At 35.8% G+C, this 20324-nt stretch overlaps 2 protein-coding genes across 5 annotated transcripts in view; one reads left to right on the top strand and one right to left on the bottom strand.

Moving 5' to 3' along the window:
* Positions 1–92: 92 nt before the first annotated feature.
* Positions 93–8502, bottom strand: LOC111469574 (eukaryotic translation initiation factor 2 subunit beta-like). 3 transcript variants are annotated; one of them, XM_023114889.1, is made up of 11 exons: positions 8341–8452; positions 8231–8273; positions 6636–6685; positions 5811–5922; positions 5649–5707; positions 5529–5583; positions 4168–4259; positions 2746–2891; positions 1667–1809; positions 939–1024; positions 93–427 (listed from the first exon to the last, which is right to left on the bottom strand). In XM_023114889.1, exons 3-11 carry the CDS (start codon positions 6678–6680, stop codon positions 350–352), a joined length of 816 nt encoding a protein of 271 aa, XP_022970657.1. In that variant the 5' UTR covers positions 6681–6685; positions 8231–8273; positions 8341–8452; the 3' UTR covers positions 93–349. The 3 variants fall into 3 exon arrangements, with proteins under 3 accessions (XP_022970657.1, XP_022970658.1, XP_022970656.1); XM_023114890.1 differs by having other exon boundaries at positions 8174–8273; positions 8341–8432; XM_023114888.1 differs by having other exon boundaries at positions 8231–8502.
* A 376-nt stretch (positions 8503–8878) lies between these two features.
* Positions 8879–20324, top strand: part of LOC111469562 (probable LRR receptor-like serine/threonine-protein kinase At1g06840) — a 13338-nt gene continuing 1892 nt past the window's right edge. The window contains exons 1-16 of one of the 2 annotated variants that reach the window (XM_023114863.1): positions 8879–9211; positions 9381–9531; positions 9876–9947; positions 10044–10115; positions 10349–10492; positions 10589–10660; positions 10870–10941; positions 11834–11908; positions 13397–13465; positions 13602–13670; positions 13807–13878; positions 17818–17904; positions 18061–18129; positions 18397–18902; positions 19466–19624; positions 19946–20229. In XM_023114863.1, coding sequence (XP_022970631.1) covers positions 9106–9211; positions 9381–9531; positions 9876–9947; positions 10044–10115; positions 10349–10492; positions 10589–10660; positions 10870–10941; positions 11834–11908; positions 13397–13465; positions 13602–13670; positions 13807–13878; positions 17818–17904; positions 18061–18129; positions 18397–18902; positions 19466–19624; positions 19946–20229 — 2079 coding nt within the window. In that variant the 5' untranslated portion in view covers positions 8879–9105. Of the gene's footprint in view, positions 9212–9380; positions 9532–9875; positions 9948–10043; positions 10116–10348; positions 10493–10588; positions 10661–10869; positions 10942–11833; positions 11909–13396; positions 13466–13601; positions 13671–13806; positions 13879–17817; positions 17905–18060; positions 18130–18396; positions 18903–19465; positions 19625–19945; positions 20230–20324 lie in introns of those variants that run through there. The other variant, XM_023114864.1, reaches the window with a different exon arrangement.

Raw genomic sequence — 20324 nt, 5'->3', positions numbered from 1 at the left:
TCAGTAACGTCTAGCGTAAAACGCAGGATAATAATTATTGGTCTCAAGTTTATTTAACATATCATGTAATTGAATGAATTTGCAATCGTGTGTTCATAACACCATTTTGGATAGCCTTGTAATTGCCCAAATAAAACCCAATCAGTAGCCATCTAGACATCCAAATGGACAGAAAGAAGAGAGAATAAACACGGCCTTGTAACTCGTCATTATCTTAAATTCTAGAACCCCAATTACAATATCGCATTCACTTCAAAATTCACTTGCGACAATTCGATAGTAAACCAAGTTTTAACAAGTGGTTATTACTCAAAAACATCAGGCTTCCATACAAGCAAACAAGTGATAATCATGTCCCAGCGTTCCTCCGGCCAACACGAGCAACAAAACCAGCTTTAATGGGAGCAACTGATCGTCCAGAACCACACTGTTTGATCACACACAAAACAACACAAGACTTGGGGTAAAAACAAGGGAGAGATGACTCCAGAAAGAATACGAAAGCTTGTGAAATGAAATAGAACACCGAAACCTCCAGTTAATGACAAATAATTAATAAATAAATAATGGCTTTTTCACATGACTTTGTCAAACTTCAATTGCTTTTCTAGTAGGAAGAAGCGCAGGGTACATAAAAATAATCTATTCAATATCAGATCTCAGATAGGCAATCTGGGATATAAAACAAATTTAAGAATGAACGCAAATATCCTGATTCATCATTTCCCCCAACAATGCAATTGAAAGAACCATCGCAAATTTATTTAGGTATGCCGCTGCTTTCTTAATCCTGGGAGTTTGACCATTGCATCGGTTTGCAAGTGCCAAACAAACTTCACACACAAATCACAACTAAGCAATAAACATGCATCAACTTCTCCAGACTACAGTACTCAGGACTAGAAAACTCGCAAAAAAAAAAAAAAAAAGAAACTTACCTTCTCACATCTGAGAAAGAAGAGTCGATTCTCCTTTGAAAGGATAGTGTCTGGACTCTTGCACCCAATGCAAATCACATATTCATCTGAAAGGAATAAATAAATGAGGGAAGGGAGGAAACTATAAAGAAAGGTATAAATTAGAAGTGAATCAAATAACTTAATAGTTGGTAACAAAACGTATCCAGTAGAGACTTGCAACAGTTATTAAGCTTCTTTTTTTATGAGTAACAGAGTTTTCATTGGTTGGAAAGAATTGAAAGAATACAAGGGCTTAACAAAAGAGAGCCAACAAAAGAGAGCCAACAAAAGAGAGCCAACAAAAAAGAGAGGCAAACTGCAAAAACAGATTCCAATCAAGCAAAGAAGTCTTAAGTAATAATTACTGAAAGGTTATCACATAAGCTCATAAAAACACATTGAATCTAACAAAGGACCAAACTTCACCTCAAGATCTCTCAAGCCCTCTAAAAATTCGTTTTTTTCCCTCCCTCTCCAACCCACGATTAAGCTTTAAACAAGCGTCAACATACTTATCAGTTGAAATTGAAACAAGTCCATTTCTTACAAACTGATTCCCACCCCCTCCCCGATGTATAAAGATTGACAAGAACTTGCATCACTATGACTTTCTCAATGTCATAGCAGCCGTTCACAGTTTTTTCCATCTCCTTTAGGTCACATTTTGTAGACAAATACCATAAGTAAATCAATGAGAGGCCACTTACTAACATATCGACGCAGAATTCCTTCAAAGTTCTTTGGTGCAAACCTTCCTTTAACAACTAATCTCTGCTGTCCATCAAGAGATCCACTGGTTCCCAGTTCGGCTAATAAGAAAGCCATAACATGGTCTGGCTGCCGATGCATCCTATTTTATTTCAGTTTTAGAGAGAGTCAGTTCCAAAGACCAGCATATAGTTCTAATTATACCATCAAGCATCTACCATAGAAATATAGAGAGAGCAAAGAGTGGGAGAGGCTAAAAGAAATACATAATGCTGCACTTTTATGAGGAAACATAAATACCCCTCTGGACTATTTATGCAATAGATGAACTTAGATGGATCTGAAACTAAAAATTACAGATCAATTGTCGGATAGAAATTGAGAACAAAACCATGGTACAAAGAGTGAGACTCTGCACTGGACATGACTAGATTCACTCGTCAGAATGATAAACAAGCAACTTCCCTCCAATTTTTTTTCCACTCTGTACTAGTAGAGAATGTGCTTAATGTAAAACAACCCGAACTCACTCTTACAGAATCATATGTACTAGTAGAGAATGTGCTTACTGCAATAACAACCCAAACTCGCTCTTACAAGAATCATATAGATCACTAGATCACAGATTTTATAAACCAATGAAACTCAGAACTAACATGTGACAGGGATACTTGTATACTACAAGGCAAATGCTAGAGCAAAAAAGATACCTATGAATATGACATGTCATTCTTCCATTTAAATAAAAGATCAACTTTCATTGAGAAAAATGAAAGAATACAAGTGCATACAAAAAAGAAGTTAGTATTAGATAGTTTGAAGAAAAAAGAAACAATGCCTCTGAGGACAGAAAAATGCAATAGATTACATCAAACTCGAGATAGTGTGCACGCAGAAAACAAGAGTTTAATAACAGACAGCAAATTATGGAATAAGCATATTAACTTATTTGTTGAATTGAATAAAAAAACAGCGGAAAAAAAATTCTGAAGTGCGAACAGCCAAAAATATTTAGGCAGTCTATGATTAAAATCTAGTAAGAACAATACATGGTTATATAAGGCTAATGAACACATACGTTTTACATAGATCCATGAAATTGACAAAAACAGTTTTCTTTGTGCCTTCACGAAGAACTTGAGGAGGCCTCATAACTGTTCTACGCCTATCGCCTGCAAGCTCTGGATTATTCTCTCTAAGAATGTTGAATACCCGTCCAAGAAGCTGCAGAACGAGACAACAAAAGGCATCGATTATCTAATGTTAGCCAAAGTCAACGTAACTGTAGCAATAAATTTGTTCTGTCTAAAATAGTAGTCAGAAAATCTTGAGCAATCTTTACTATTACTATTAGTAATACCAAGCAAAGAATACCATGAATATGAGACTACAAAAAAAAAAAGAAAAAAAAAGAAAAAAAAAAGAAACAATGAAGACAATTGAAATCTTACATTTAACTCATTTGGGGTGAAGCAATAAATTCCATTACACGACACAACAAAGCCCCTTATTTCTTTCTAAGCATGATTCCAGACAAGAACAACAACAAAAACAATTTTCCATAATAAACACTTTATCTTGAAAAGGACTCAACATAACAAAATAGCTCACAAACTCGTGCAATCAATTGTAGAGCACCAAAAGCAAACTCCACACCTTAAAGCAAAAGGAGAATAACCACGTCAAATGTAGTTCACTAACAAACATAAAATGCCTAGTCAATTGACAGTTGAACAAAACCCATTATCCAACATTTAACAAAATAAACCTATTTGTAATGTAGTTCACTAACAAACATAAAATGTGTAGTCTGATTTCAGCTGCTAGGTTTTAGGGTGAGAATATATTGAGAAGGCTGGAAGTGGAGTGCTGCTGCCGATCGGTGCCATTGCATGTGAGGCGAGGTGGAGACTGGAGGTAGATGAGAATAAGGAGCCAGAACGACCGTCTGACTCCTGCCTCCTACATTTTAATTTCAGTGTTTGTTATTATAGGCTTGGGCTTTTATATTGGGCTGGTTAATTAAGCTTCATTTTTGCCCCTAAATTTTGAAGTCAAATTCTTTTCCGTGTCTCAAATTATAAAAGTAATTAAAAAAAAGGCACTGATTTTTGTGTGTCCAGCACGTGTCCAGAGCATGCCCAGGAGTATCCATGTCCAACATGTGTCTAACATGGACACCCCCTCCCCCACTAGAGAGCGTTTGTGCTCCGTAGTACACAACTTTACATTAAATCTAAATTATCGGAGTCGCCCAAATTTTGGGCACAACCTAACAACAAACCACCCCTCTTGATATTGTTGCCATAGTCTAATTTCTCATAAGAATTATATGTATGGGGGCAAGTCTAATGAACTACATAATAATAGGAAAAAGATAGTCATGCCAACAGTAAGAATGACTGCGCCCAAAAAACACAATTTCCTACAAAACACAACCATATACATATTGGCTACAAAAAGTACAGAAAAAATCTCACGATTTCAAGTATAGCAATACCTCCTCATATTCATAATCGCGATCACTTCCTTCCCAAGGATAACGATACTGTAAAGTAATTCCGTCTTGATCTTCGTTCTCCCCCGCTTGATCTGAAAGCCCATGATAAATCACTTTTAAGTTAAAGAAAGAGTTACAGATGAAAAGGAGATTGTGAACAAAAGAATGTCCTATACAAGCTGCAGGTATAGCACAACGTTTTTTGAATGAGTGACTTCATACAATATATGGACAATTAAACTGATTTAAAAAGTGCACCTTTCCAGAAATTATGTCTAATAAAATAATTTTAAGAGTTTTAAATATGTCACCGAATTCATTGATCTATTAGACATTTTTACCGGGCTCAGTAAACACAATAGTTGAAAGTTTAGAGACTAATGAGATAGAAGTTTGAAAATTCAAGAACTAAATCAGTAGGTACATGTAAATATAATTGTAAATGCATTGGATACATAATACTTAGATTGAGTAATATCGATCACAAAATTATAATAAACCATTACATAATTATCCATCTACTTATATAAGCAAAGAATGAAACTTTTGTCAAACATTTCAAAAATAAAATTAAGATTTTTTATGAAATTAATATTTAAAAAAAAGTTAATAAATATTATTAAAAAAAATATGCTTGTATCTTTATATATGCACACATTAGAAAGGAAAAATTGAAATAGAATAAAGATTTTTTTTTTCCTGGGATTGGAAATTGAAAGTGGCGATGGGGATTTTTGAAGTCTCATATGGGCGGGGATAGAATAATATATAAATATATAAATTAAAGAAATAAAATAAAATAGAACAAACTTGGTAAGAATATGCACAACTTTTTTGTGCCCACTCTTACAATAAACCACCATGTAAACATATATAAAACCGATTATTTAGGGGTGGGGTGGGGGGAACATGCCACCTCTGGCACTGGCCCCAACGTGGATCCACACTTGTGTGATAACAAAGTCTTTAATTTCTAAAGCTTTTAGTTATCTTATGATTCATAAAAAAAACTATTCTATTTACTTTTTCTTTGCAGCCCACGTTTAAGCCCCATGATTATAACGATCTAGTGTCCCTAACTCTTCAAAAAATGCTACTTACATGGAAACTATACACCTTTAACTTTTTTCCTAACCCTTCAAAAAATGCGACTTACATGAAAACTATACACCTTTAACGTTTTTCCTAACCCTTCAAAAAACACTACTTCCATGAAAACTCTACACCTTTAACGTTTTTAAAATATCAATTATTAGCATGACGTAGAAAGTAGATAGAGATATTCCGAACTTAAAAATAATAATATGAAAACAAAAAAGAAAAGGAAAAGACAAAACAAAGTTTACATATGTGTTGCTAACCTTCCAAATCCTCCGTAGCATCTGCACCATCGTCATTCAAGGAAATAGCCTCTACCTAGAATTAAAACAAATGATATCAGTCACCAAATAGAGCTTCACTGAAGAAAAGTAAGAACATACTGGTTTTTTCTTCTTCTTTTTAAGTCCAGAAAATGTGGTAGTCTCCAAGCCATCAGAAACTGCAGGACAAAATATGTAAAATTAAACATCAATAAAAAATCCTTATATCACCAACAAAATGAAAATAACATGAAACAAACATGCAGTGCCAACTTTTCATACCTGACAAACTTTCGGTTTTCTCTGCTAACTTGTCAACAGACTCATCAGCCAGATCCTGAAGTACAACCTTCTTCTTCTTCTTCTTCTTAGTTGGATCAAAGGGGGCAACAATCTGCAAAGAATAAACCGTACACATTCGTCATGGTGTCGCACCAATGCTTGCGCCTGAACAATGCTTTGGAAACTGCACTAGATTACAATTACTCAGAGATTTGGATAGACACTTCGTAAGATACCAGCCAGGGCAACTCCACATGAAAACAACCGAATAGAAAATACCTCGAGGACTTGATTGGACTGTGCAATCTTACACAAGACCAGAAAACTATTAGTATAACATTTACGTAAACTGGACTAATCATCAATGACTGCCGCCTCAAGGGTTACAATTTATTCCTTGGACTTCCACAATGCTTGGTAGTCAAGACCTTACAACTAATAGCACAACACTGGGTTACAGTATATCCTTCAGCTGTACATGACAGAATTGAATTCCCACCCCCTCCCTCCCGTGTGTTGAAACACCCACTGAATTACAACTCAAAGATTTAGGTTTCCTTGTTTTTTTATAAGAGATAGTTTCATTGGTGATTGATTACGAAAGGGATGTAATATCCATAATGTTTACAAAAGGCCTTCCCAATTTACAACGAGGGAGGTATAACTATATAAAAAAAAATATTCGACAGTTTAGAAAAAAACCTTTGGGGGATACTTGTAAAGAAAAAAAAAAAAAACAAGAAATGAAAAGATCAGCCATATGAGAAAATTTTGAATGAAAATATATGAGCTTGGAGATAACAGATAAGAAACAGAAAAACTCACATCTGCCACCTGATCATTCGCATCATTCTGAGCTTCGTCTGCCATGATTCCTGCAAGATGGTATAGGAGGATTAATTTAACTGAGTTAAAACATAAACACCAGCAAGCAACCATAAATCACTCAGATGGAGCCTTGGATCACCGGTGAAAACAAACATATTTGTACTTTGCCTTTATGCTTCTTCCACCACTCATCTAAAGGAGAGTGCTCAAACTTACAAAGTTTGTACGTCTCCAAGTGAAACTCACCACACTTGTACCAGAATAAAATTTTGATCATACCCACTCTCGTGCTGAAGGATCTTATACCATGGCTCCTCTATGATCATCCCAAGTTTTTTCTTATTGAACCTGTCAAATATGCCACATCCAAGGACAACGACTCTATCTTGATGGATGGAAACAAATTGCAGCAATCTCAAATACCTTTGTCGCAAACAACAAATACAGAAGGAAAAGTGGCAGCCATGATCCAAAATGGATTATTCATACTGCAGTGCTAAAGCACAGATAACAACAATAACAAACGAATGCCTTTTTAATAGGCATTGAGAACAAATAAGAGAGAAAATAGGAGCTACCAGAGAAGGTGGCCATGCCTATGACTACTAGCTAATTGTGTGAACCTAAAAAACTACTAACTATTGCTGAAAGAACCTTCTACCATTTCAAATACAACAAGAAATGAGAGTGAAAAAATACACTTTCCGTCCTGAGGTTTGAGAAGTGACTCAATTTCCCCAAGTTTAAATGGGACATTCTAAGCCTTGAAAGCTAGGGGGAAAAAGTAATAATCTTGACAACGTTGTTCAATTAATACAAATTAGACGCTCACCTTAGCAATTATATGTCTGTATATCACATTGTAGATTATTTTTTGTAACCTGGCAAGAAAAATAACGTCCACTCTCTCTCTTCTTTCCATTTCTTTCCCCTCTGCTTTGCCCAATCCGAAGCTTAACCCTCAAAGTCGTAGAAGCAATTACCCAATTCCAAACTTGAAACATGGTAAAATAAACTTAACCCGGGAACCACTCCGCATCCTCTCCCAATTTCATCCATAATACCACAGATAGTTTTGGATCGAAAGACGGAGAACCTACTAAAATTATGTGATTAGCTTGAAATTTCCACCCAATGCCTCTTAAATAATCTAAATAGATAAGTTCAATCTGTGTACAAACTATCCAGCTGAATCAAACACATACAAACTAGAACGACTCCAGATAGTCATAATTTAACAAATTATGATAATTGAGCAATTTTCCCAATAATCTGTCATAACAACAAGACACTGAAACTAACCCCTTGTTTGAACCCCTCAGGATTTGGAAGGACTTGAGATCAAAATGGATTTTAAATCATTTTCAAAAGCAATTTGATATGAAATCCAGTCTTGAGTCTAAAAAAAATGATCAGTCCAAACTTGGTTGGATTCGGCAGGATTTTAAATAGTATCACCTCGCTCCAATTTTACCCTATTTTCATAAATGATAAACCGAAGGAAACACGATGAACAGAAAATGAAAAAAAAAAACCTTGCGAACTATAATCCACTGAGAGAACGGGGTTACGGAAGATGAGTGTAAACGAACCTCGACGATTGGCTGTTGTACAAGAATGCTGCACAGGGGCCGGCGTGCCGGCGCAGTTCAGCAGAGAGGAATAGAAGAAAAAAAAAGCGTTGCCGATGGACGCGTGCCGGTTTGAGTTGTGGTAGGGAGGGTATATGAAAGACGAAGGAAAGAGCTAAAAGAAAGGGTGCAGATGTGCGGCTACTGCAGTGAGAGGGAGAAGAAAAAACAAATGGGGAAAATAGAATTTAGGGTTTTGCTTTTCTTTTAAGAATATTTTATATATACCTCATTTCAAAAGGTTTTTAAGAATATTTTATATATATACCATGCAGATCAAATCCTTCAACTCAGGATAAAAATAAGGAAGAAACAAGGACTAAATAAGAAGAAACGAAGAACAGAAAAACAGCAGCTCCTCTGGATGTAGGCAAATTTTGTTAGGATGGTGTTGAATGAAAAGGTCAAAATTGTGGGCAATTAAATTTGCACGCAACGCAACCGGACAGTTGGGGGCAGGTATGAGCAGGACGAACTCAATCCACCGGCACCCACCGCCACCAATCGAGGACCAATTCTACATTTCGGCAACGCCATAGCCGTCATACCCATTAGCTAGTTGAATTGAGTGGGTCCGGGTCTTCACCTACTACATTTTTTTTTATACCTCCATCAATTACAATCGATTATAGTTGAGTTGACTGGCTTCCATCGTCTGACCAAAACTACAAGTAAAACACCAACAATGTGTTCAACAACTGCTTTGGCGATCGGTCCATCCACAGCCACCACCATCTCCCTTTCCTCTTTTCAACTATTATCTTCCTCTTCAATCCCCTTTTTCATCCTTCCTAAACCTTTCATTTCACCGCCTCGGAAACACTTCCACTCCGGGAATGTGTCGATCACAGGAGTGGGCATATGTAGCCCTTCTCCTCCTGTGCTTCTCGTCGTCCATACTGCTTGTCGGTGCCGCAGAGCCGGTTACCCACCCCTCTGAAGGTAATTCCACTTCTCCCTTCATTTCATTCCAATCGTCCAAAATATCTGACGCATCGCGTAAGGGTAAAGGAGATTTCGATAAGAATAAAAAGAGATTTCGCTCTTAATTCTTATGATCTAACATTCTATCTTCCTTGAAATTTTGGTTACTCTTTCGTTTTATTGTCAGTGGACGCTTTGCGAGGCATCAAGAGAAGTTTGTTCGATCCTAATGGGAATCTGAGCAACTGGAACAGAGGAGATCCTTGTATTTCAAACTGGACTGGTGTTCTGTGCGACAATACCACATTGGATGATAACTATCGGCATGTTACTGAATTGTATGATTTCAAGAATTAGTGGACTCTTATAACTTACGTTAAGACGTATCTCCATCCATCCTTTGATACCAGTTTAAAAACAACAAATTGTAATTGTTATTCTGGAAATAGTTCTTAATTTTATTAGATAGTCACCGACTTAACTTTGGGACTTGAACATCTATGAAAGGGCTTGTTGTTCAAATAATCGACTGCATGCTCAAATTTGTTAATGATTGCGTATCATGGTCATGTATGCATCTCACATTTTGGTTACTCATATATTAGGTGTTAAATTCTATCTTTCTCCTTATACTTTTTCATGAACAAGAAGCTAAATCATCGGTCCTTGTAATCCCTTGCAGGCAACTTCTAAATATGAGCTTATCGGGAAATTTGTCCCCTGCGCTTGGCCGTTTATCTTACCTGAAAGTTTTGTAAGTTACTAATGAACAGGAAACGGATGAACTAGAATTTGATTTATCCATTGGATTTTCTATCTGCTAACGCACTTTTTCATATTTTGTGAAAAGGGACTTCATGTGGAATGAGATCAATGGGGAAATACCAGGAGAGATAGGCAATCTTACGTCCTTAGAACTGTTGTAAGTTGATTTACTTGATTCACTTTGACAAAGGTTGTCTGGTTTATCTAAAAATATGCTGACGCATCATCATATCTTCACTAAAATTTTTAGTTTGCAATCCATGAGTAAGTTCTCGAAGTGTTAGTATATAAACTACTCGATGTGTCTGAATATTTAGTATTACAGGGGAAAATCTGATACTTCCTATTTCATCTCCTGCACTGCTTTACTTTCTATAAGACGTTTTACAGGCTTCTGAACGGGAACCAGTTGTCAGGTTCATTGCCTGAAGAGCTTGGAAATCTTCTACGTTTAGACAGAATACAGATTGACCAGAACCATATATCAGGACCCATACCTAAGTCATTTGCAAACTTAAAAGCAGCAAAGCATTTGTAAGCACGTTTCTGATTCTGATAGTATAGAATATTTCTGCAACTTCCTTTTCATCTTACTAGTTTATTTAATACTCCCTTTCCTTTTTGACTCAGTCACATGAATAACAACTCTATCAGTGGTGAAATCCCATCTGAGCTATCTAGATTGCCCAATCTTGTCCACTTGTAAGTTTCTCCCTCCACCCTCACCACTACCCGTCGCATATACTTTTTGATGCAACTTATGTTTCCTGCCAGTTTGTTGACTTCTTCAGGCATTTCTATTGTGTGCTACACTCTACAATTTTTTTTTTTTATTATTTTTTATTTATTTATTGAAAGCTATTTAAATGCTTATACTTTTGGCTAATTACATATTTTTCCACTCTTTGCAGCCTTCTTGACAATAACAACTTATCGGGGAAGCTTCCACCTGAGTTGTTTCAATTGCCCAACTTAGAAATACTGTATGTACTCATTTCCTGCTACCTTAAATGCTTCAAATATATGAACACCCCCCTCCCTCCCTCCCCGGCTCAGTCTTCTACCAGTTTATTTATTTTCATATACCTTTTTCTTTTTGATTTCTTGGGGGAAAATGATAATACGTAATAAAACACAGCCACAAGCACAACCATGGAGCCAAATACTAGCTTTCTCACTCTGCTAACCTACCAAGAGTATGAGTCGCAATGTTTGCATGTCTGTTGACGTGAGATATTTACAAAAAGAAAAAAGAAAAATAAAACTGGGATTGATAAGGACTCAATTTTAGGTGACTTCTGTGAGTATTTCTATTCCCTCTTCCAAGGTACACGAACCATATTTGAACTTGTTAATGGGTGACAAAAAGAGAGAATTGTAGTAGTATGAAGGATATACACGTTTGGCCACGAAACCTTTGCACCTTTGTCGAACACTAGGATTCAAACTCATCCATTTTCATCATTTTGGTATCACAATGCGTGCAAGAAAATATTCTGCTTGCTTCTGGCTTTGGGATCTATTCTCTTCAGCTTGCTTGCACTGGGGAGATGAGTATTGTTCTTGAGAAGGAGATAATTTCCTACATTTGATAATTACAAAGTTACCCTGAATTTGAACATAAAATACAATATAAGGGTAGGATGTTAGAATGGTGGATGGATCTTTGGAAATTTTATGATCTCTTGTCAGTTTCCAATGAGTTTTTTAATGTTAGTTTTATTTTTATTATTCTCTGGATTTCTGTTTATTTTCTTTCCCAGTTTCATTCATATGCCTTTCGTTTAGCATTTATTCTGCACGAGTGATCTTCTGCATTTCTCCTTTTCAAATAATTTTGAGTTTCTTACTAGCCCAATTTCATTTGATTTGCAGTCAACTTGACAATAACAACTTCAGTGGGTCCACAATACCAGGCTCTTATGGAAATATGACTAAATTGCTGAAATTGTAAGTTATTTTTAAATTCTTGGTTTCAGTTGACCATTGAAACAATGGAGACATAAACTTCTGTTTTATTTGTAAGCTCAATATAGCTAGTATTTATTTAAATAACCTAAGCAACTTTCATTAACTAACACACATGAAGGCTAAAATATTAGATATATATATATATATAAAATTTCCATTTATGTTAAAGTTAGAATGCGAGGGATGGTATTACAATGGTCAGTGTAGTACCTACGTCTTAGAATAATTTATCTTGAATTACATGTGTCTAAGGAGAGCTCAATTGACAGACAGAATCATATACATTTGTTAAAAATAGCATAATTTTGAACTGGTGCATTATTTGTAAGCTCAATATGGTTATGCATTTATTTAAATAACCTAACCAACTTTCATTAATTAACTCACTTAAAGGCTACAAAAATCTAATTTCCATTTTAGTTAAAGTTAGAATGAGAGGGATGGTATGACACTCGTCAGTACAGTACCTACGTCTAAGAACAATTTACCTTGAAATATGTGTCTAAGGAGAACGATTGACAGACAGAATCATATGTTTGTTAAACATAGCATAATTTTAAACTGGTGTATTTATTTGCTTAAAGGAGATGTGATTATTGTTATTGTGGCAAGTGGGAGATCTATTAAATAGGACAGTTCATGATAAGAAGATCTTATTCCGTTCTATGGTTGGCTATCTTATTCTTCTACCATATGATTAATTTGGATAGTTGAGGTTCTTGGAACTTTTTCTCATGATTTACAACTAATAATACACTAAATTAAATACAAGAGATAAAGCCTAAAAGATAGTAAAATTATCTAGTCTAATTAAATCCCCTGAACTTTTAGGCCTAGAAGATTACAAGATAAAGTAAAGATAATTTTCTAATTTTTCATTTATCTTTCTGGGACATCCAATCAGACAAGAAAGAAAGGCCCTTGGTTGGCGGTCAATAGGGCTTATAGCCAGGTCCTTTGGTATGAGAGAATCAGTCGCGTTTAAAACAACTCTTGTTACTGGTGGAGGGTGTTTTTTGTGACCCACCATAGGTGGTTTGGAAGCCTCCCCTTTTGTATAGTCCATTCATCAAAGAAATCACCTCTTTTTTCTTTTCTTCTTCTTCTTCTTCTTTTATTTTTTATTTTTTTTTTATTTTAAAGAAGTGCTTAGTCCATCATAGAGTTCTTGGTTAACGCAGTGAAATTGTATGTCCTCAAGAGTCAGATCTGGAAGAATCATTAGTATCTAACAACTGCTAATGGCCTTATAGCATCCAACTACTAAGCTTGTTAGTATAGTTACCGAGCTGTTTTCCTACATATAGTGTATAATGTGTACCAAAACCTCGCATGTCTATAAGCTTTACATGCTCTTAAATTTGAAATAACAGGGTAGAGTTGTTGTACTGTTTTTATAAGGTAAATGTATTGTACTGTTTTTATAAATTAAATGTATTGGTTGTCTTTGTGAATGATTTTGCACAGGAGTCTAAGGAACTGTACCTTGCAAGGACCAATTCCTGATCTGAGCAGAATAAATAGCCTCGGTTATCTGTAAGTCTAAATTAGGTTTCTCGAGTATATTCAGAAGTATAGATGTGGGACTTCTTTATTATGTTGGCTTCATGAATAAAGAGGTACATGCCTTCAAAGTTGACCTTAGTATCTTTACTGTTTCTTCGTATTTCAGAGATCTAAGTTCCAATCAACTTAGTGGATTCCTACCACAAAATAAACTCTCTGAGAATATCACAACCATGTAAGAGTCTCATCTTTATCTTTGGCAAATAAAACTTCACTGTTCGATTAAAGAACTTTAAAGATTTAAAACCTGCAATAAAAATATGATGTTGAATGTCTGTTTGAAATCCTTCTCTTCTGTATATAAACTGCAGCATCTTATCCAACAACCATCTTTCTGGCACCATACCATCCAGCTTTTTGAATCTACCGCATCTTCAGAAATTGTGAGTAGATTATGTCTTCAATTCTGTGTTTTGGTGTTGGATTTGGCTTGATAGAATATATGATGTTGTACATTTTCGAGAATACAAACCTAATGTTACAGGAAACTGAATTATATAGAAAACGAAAGTGAAAAATTACAGGAATCAAACATAAATGACCCAACTTTTAGAGTTATGGAATCAGATATGCTCTATGATGCATGGATATCATGTTCTTTTTCGGTTACCAGTTGTTGGCTTTTGTAGCCATTAAAATATGATCGTTGGTATACATAACCAACTTGGTTTAGGTTGTTAAAATACTGCCGCAGGCTACTTTGCTGGCCGGAATTTGAGGTTCTTTAAATCGGAAGATGGGCTCTCCTTTTGGGATAGGTGGTGACAAAAAGGACGAAAATATATGACCAAGTTTATGGCAGCAGGGGAAGTTGGTGATGGACACTGACATTAATGATGACGACAGGGTCCTAAATCCCAAACCGAAATATTCACAAAACCCTAATGAGCAACAAAACTGTAATTGCTCTGGGAAAAGATCTAGTGCTCCGGTACCATGTTATCGTGAGACCAAAATACAGAAGAATTCTACATATTTTATACATTAGATCAATAGATATAAGCATACATGGAAGCCCTAAACTAAGAATAGTAAAATTACAATAAAGGACAAAAGACTAATCAGCTCCTATATAGACATATATACAATAACGTGAAGCATCGTTTTCCCTTGAGGAGATTCAAGAGGTTGTTTTTGAATTTGAAGGGAATAAGGCTCTAAGGACTGATGGATTTATGATGGCTTTCTATCAAGATAATTTGGAGAATTTGAAGGGAGATTTATCAGAAGTCTTCTGTGAGTTTCATGTGAGGAAAATTATTGTTTTCCATATGAATGAGACCTACGTGTGCTTGATTCCCAAGAAAGAAAGAGACGACAAAGTGAAAGATTTTCGGCTTTAAAACTTGGTGGCTAGCTTTTATAAGATTATATAAAAAAACTTTGACTGATAGGCTTAGAAAGGTGCTCCATAGTACAATTTCCAATTCCCAAGGAGTCTTTATCGCTGGTAGATAAATTCTAGATCAAGTGTTGAGTGCTAATGAGGTGATTGAGGACTGTAGAAAGAATATGAGAGAAGGAGGGATCATCAAGATTGGCTTTGAGAAGACCTATTATCATGTTGATTGAAATTTCCTAATAAAATTCTCTAGAATAAAGGGCTTGGTTGCAAGTAGAGAGCGTGGTTTGGAGTCGTCTTAAGCTAGTGAATTTCTCCATTTTTTTTCAACCGGAGGTAAAGAGGCAATATTTTTGCAACTAGCAGCCTAAGGCAAGTGGACCCCATCTTGCCTTTCCTTTTCAACCTTGTGGATATTCTGAGCAGCTTAGTGTTGATAGGGGTTGATAAGGGTTTACTTGAAGGGTTTAAGGTGGGTTCTAAGGGCTTTCATCTGTTGCATCTCTTGTTTGCTGATTGTTGATGATGTTGGAAATGGCCCATGATCGAAATATGTCGAAACAAATAAAAGAAACATGAAGAACAACTCGAGGGGAGAGAGCTTTTAAATAGAGGAATCTTAAGCATTTAGCCTTTCAATTCTCTTTGTAATTGTGAAAATAACATACATCTCATGAGTATTTATTGTGGAGAAAGTACAACCGATCTCCTAAACTTCCTCCTCAAGTTAAGCAACTACTAACAATTCTTCCTAATTAAAGACTAACAATTTCCCTAAACCTATTCAAGCCAATAACTTCAAACAATTATCCTAAGTTAATAACTTGGATTGAATGGATTTATGTACAAGGACAGAGGTGGGTGATTGACCGAAGCAGTTTTACCGTTTTGATTTTTGTCTTTCTTTGAAGTCATTTTGGGACTAAATATTAGTAGATGGAAAAGTTAGATCATTGGTTTCAATTGTGACCCATTGAAGCTGAACTTTTGGGCATTTGTGGTGGGTTGTGAGGTTAGTCAACTCGTGTGTCAGTATTTGGGACTTTTCTTAGAGAATAATTGAAGGAGTGTCTTTCTTTCTTAGAGGATAATTGAAGGAGTGTCTTTCTGGAACCTTATGTTGAACACAACTCTTTGGTCGGAAAAACTCACATTTTTATTGAGACCAATCAAGAAGAGATTACAAGACACTACGTAGAGTACTATTACAATCTGCTTTGCTTGGGATTGCTTGGGATGAAAAACTTAGTAGGGTGGAGGGGTGTTTATAGTAGAGACTAGACGATTTATTCCTAAAATACCTATATATTTTTATTCTTAGAATACTAAAATCATTCTCCTAAAATATATAGACAATGAGCTCATACAAATATTGGGCTTGACCCTATTGGGCGAGTGATGATCTTTTAACACCTTGTGGTGGAGAAAGTCCAAAGAAGGCTTTCCTCTTAGAAGAAATCATGATTTCCTAAAGTAGGGAGTCTTACCTTGATCGAGTCTTTTCTAAGTGGGATCCTTGCATATTCCTTTCCTTCTTCAGAATCCCAGTTTCATTGAGTAAAAACATAGAGAGTTTGTTGAGGAATTTTTTTTATGGGAAGGAATTAACGAGGGAAGGAGTTCTCATTTGGTTGGCTGGGCACGGTCTTCAAACTTGTGGAGATTGGAGTAGGCTTCAGAAATCTGAGGTTACGGAATGAGGCTGTACTGGCTAAATGGTTGTGACACTTTGGAAGCCATATGCTCTTGGGAATAAGGTTTTTGTGAGTAAGTATGCTATGCATTCCTTTGAGTGGAAAATGGGAGAGTAAACATTTAGATCGTATTGAGTGACACTCCATTTTTGTGCAAGACGCAATGGTCACAAGGAGGATCTTGATTATCTCTTTGGGGTTGTCTGTTTGCTCACTCTCTTTAGGTTGGTATTTTAGTGTATTTGGGGTGGCGTGGATGCGTAACAAGGATTGTTGTTCTTTGATCAAGGTGATTCTGACAAAGTCTCCCTTACGTGATAAGGAAAGAGTATTATGGGGTGTACGACTTGGGAGGCATAGTAGGATCTTTAGGGGTTGAGATATCTTTGGAGGAGGTGTGGGAAGGGTGAGATTGCCTCTTTATGGGCTTATGGGAATCTTCTGTTCTGTAATTGCGGTTATGTTTTATTCTTATGGATTGGAATCCCTGGTTTTTAGGTTATTTTGTTAAATCACCAATCAACCCCAAAAACTTAACTTGATAGGTTATGGTAAATTTAAATTTAGCATAACTTATAAGTTTAAGCTTTTGGGTTCAATGATGATTTAACATGGTAAAAGTAGGAGGTCTTGTATTCAAACCTCAGTAGTGTCGTCTCTTCCTACTTATTATTGATTTCCACTTGTTGGGTTTTCTACAAATTCTTATGCCCGCCAGTGAGAGTGTTAAAAGTATTGATATAATTAAGTTTATTGTTACCCATAGGTTTAAACTTTTAGGTTAGTTTAAGCGGTGATTTAACAAAATCATTGTATTCCACTATGAGTGACAATCCCAACGCACTATGAGTGAATAATGGTGACCAAGCCCTGTAAGGTCTTGGAAAATAAGTGGATTGATGATTTTTGTTTATTTTGCAAAGACAACTTTTATATTGAAAATCTGAACAACCAAATAGTGCCTGTCAATTGTGCAAGCAATAGCATGGATTAGCTTCATGGTTGAGTGTAGCATGGAATAGACACGAATGCCCAAGGGAAATGTGTGGTCGCAAATCAAATGCTCAAGGTGATTGTGGACGTGCCTAAAATCTGCTCTGGGGGACTCGAACGGTGGGGATAATCAGATGGTAGCAGCAGCTAGGGTTGGGGTTAGTTTTAGGGTTTCTTAGGATGGGCAAAATAGAGTTCTCTCTAAACATTCACTTTGGTTTGAAGTTACTTATTAATCTATCATATAACTCAAAGTACAAAGTAATGATTATTTGATCAGTTTCACATGGCAGGTCAATTGCAAATAATTCATTGAACGGCTCTGTTCCATCTACCATATGGCAAAGCAGGACGCTCAATTCTCTGGACAGCCTTACAGTGTAAGATCTGAAGTAACTAAATTGCTATGCTGAAGGGTTGAAGAACTATGGATATATTGTGCCTTGTGATTTATTTTTTGGCAACAGCTATTAATACTTGTTCCTTATAGCATGCAATCTTACCAAATATTTATCTTTGCCTCTTCCACACCGCAGAGAGCTGCAGAACAACAATTTTTCAAATATTTTGGGAAGCATTGATCTCCCTCTGAATGTCTCTGTCTGGTTCGCTTCTTTCTCCTAACTTTGGTATATCAAAATTAGTACAATGCGACTTTTATGCAGAGAACTATATCGTCAATCGGCATAATTCATGTGCACAACTTGATACACTGGTGCAGAGTGAACAATAATCCATTACATTACTTTTTTTAGAATTGATTTTTGTTTTTCTGAATTTCTGGCTGCAAGTATGTGTTTATAGCATTACAAGAAAACTTCACAAGTTGACGTTGCATTCTTCTTATGAACATTTGTTTTTCTAAATTTCAGGCTTCATGGAAATCCTGTTTGTTCTAACAAAAGCCTGCTGGACTTTTGTGGATCTGAGAGTGGGGATATAATTGACATTCCAACAAATAACACTCTTGGCTGTTCTGGCCCAATATGCCCACCTTCTTACGAATGTTACTCAGCAAAATGTCCCTCATCTTGTTTCTGTTCTGCACCTCTTATAATTGGATATCGTTTGAAAAGTCCTGGATTCTCACGTTTCAGTCCATATCAACAGATGTTTGAGGAGTACCTGACCAGTGGTCTTAAGGTACATCTTGAACAGTTGGACATTGGTTCTCCTGTGTGGGAAAAAGGACCTCGATTAAGAATGAGTCTGAAGCTTTTCCCTCTATATATTGCTGATAGCAATAGTTCTCACATGTTCAATGACAGTGAGGTTTTACGAATTGTTTCCAAGTTTACAAATTGGAAAATTCAAGAAAGCGATATATTTGGACCGTATGAACTTCTCAGCTTGACAATATCTGACGTTTATAAAAAGGGTTGGTCTTGAAAACCCTTCTGATGTGTTTTGTTTGGATATAAACTCTTCATTAAATTATCGGAGACGGAAGATTGTTATAAAAGCTTACTTTTACCCTTGATTTACATGATACCTGTTGAAGCAATTGGAAAAAATCTGCCTTTACTTATGATTTCTAATTATTATACGTCGTATAAAATGGAAACCCCGTCTGTGGCATAGTGTCATCTTTTATCCATTGTTTATTGAGTAATTTGCTATGCAATGCATGTTTGATTATCTTTGCAAAATACCTTTGCATAAGTGTTCATTTATATTATTTTCTGATATAATGGTGACTTTTCTTCCTTATGATGGTTCTGTATTTATGATCTCGTATGCATTTTTAATTGAAGAGGCTTATGTTATTAGTTATTGACCATAGAAAATATTCCTGATGACATGCCATGTTCTATGATTACAACCTTGTTGAGTATAGTTTAATATTAAGCTATTTTGGCCATCATAACCAATACTGAGCAAATGACTGCACTTATCCAAATTATAAACTGGAAGATTATTAATGTTATTTTTTAATTGCAGTATTTCTCACACCATCATCTGATTCTACTTTGAGTAAGGGGGCATTGGCTGGAATAATTTTAGGAGCAATTGCTGGCGGAACAATGCTATCTGCAATTGTTTTCATTTTTATTATAAGATCACGCGTGAGGGGCCACCACATCTTAAGAAAGCATCATCGTAAGTAGTTTCCTTCCTTACAAATTCGGGTGTGGTATTTTATATGCCTTGTCCTTAGCATTAGAGGTTCTTGATAAGTGAATGATAATATGAATGTGCTTATAACTCATATGAACATGGTTGAGTTGAACCAATGGATTTTTCTGAGGAACTAGGCGACTGGAATATGGATTAATTTCAACTGAGCCCTTCTGGAAATGTTTTTATATATTTATTTATATATGTATTTCCCTTGTATTCTTTGATTTTATATTAATGAAAGTGTGTATTTCCATAAAATAATAATAAAAAAAAAACCCATTGTTCTTCGTTTATATGCAGTGTCAAAAGCCTCCTTAAAGATTGAGGGCGTAAAGGAATTTGGTTACCGTGAAATGGCCCTAGCTACAAGCAATTTTCATGATTCTACGGTAGTTGGTCAAGGTGGTTACGGAAAGGTTTACAGAGGCATTCTATCAGATAACACAGCTGTTGCAATCAAACGTGCACAGGAAGGCTCACTACAGGGTGAAAAAGAGTTCCTTACTGAAATACAGTTATTGTCAAGGTTACACCACCGAAATCTTGTGGCTTTGCTTGGATATTGCGATGAAGAAGGGGAGCAGGTAATTTGAGGAATCCTTTATTTATTCATCATTTTAATAAGGATAATTGCAAAAAAAAAAAAAAAAAAAAAAAAAAAAAAAAAAAAAAAAAAAAA

The sequence above is a fragment of the Cucurbita maxima genome, unplaced genomic scaffold (assembly GCF_002738345.1).
Source record: "Cucurbita maxima cultivar Rimu unplaced genomic scaffold, Cmax_1.0 Cma_Scf00040, whole genome shotgun sequence".
NCBI lineage: Eukaryota > Viridiplantae > Streptophyta > Magnoliopsida > Cucurbitales > Cucurbitaceae > Cucurbita > Cucurbita maxima.
The sequence above is the reverse complement of the archived record's forward strand: the minus strand, read 5'-3'. Positions and strand labels throughout refer to the sequence as shown.

Coding starts and splice junctions, on each gene's coding strand:
- LOC111469574 (XM_023114888.1), bottom strand. CDS start 6,680: ATGGCAGACGAAGCTCAGAATGATGCGAATGATCAGGTGGCAGAT. Junction 1,810..2,745: donor TTCATGGATCTATGTAAAAC/GTATGTGTTCAT, acceptor GAAATAAAATAG/GATGCATCGGCAGCCAGACC. Junction 428..938: donor TCTTTCTCAGATGTGAGAAG/GTAAGTTTCTTT, acceptor GTGATCAAACAG/TGTGGTTCTGGACGATCAGT.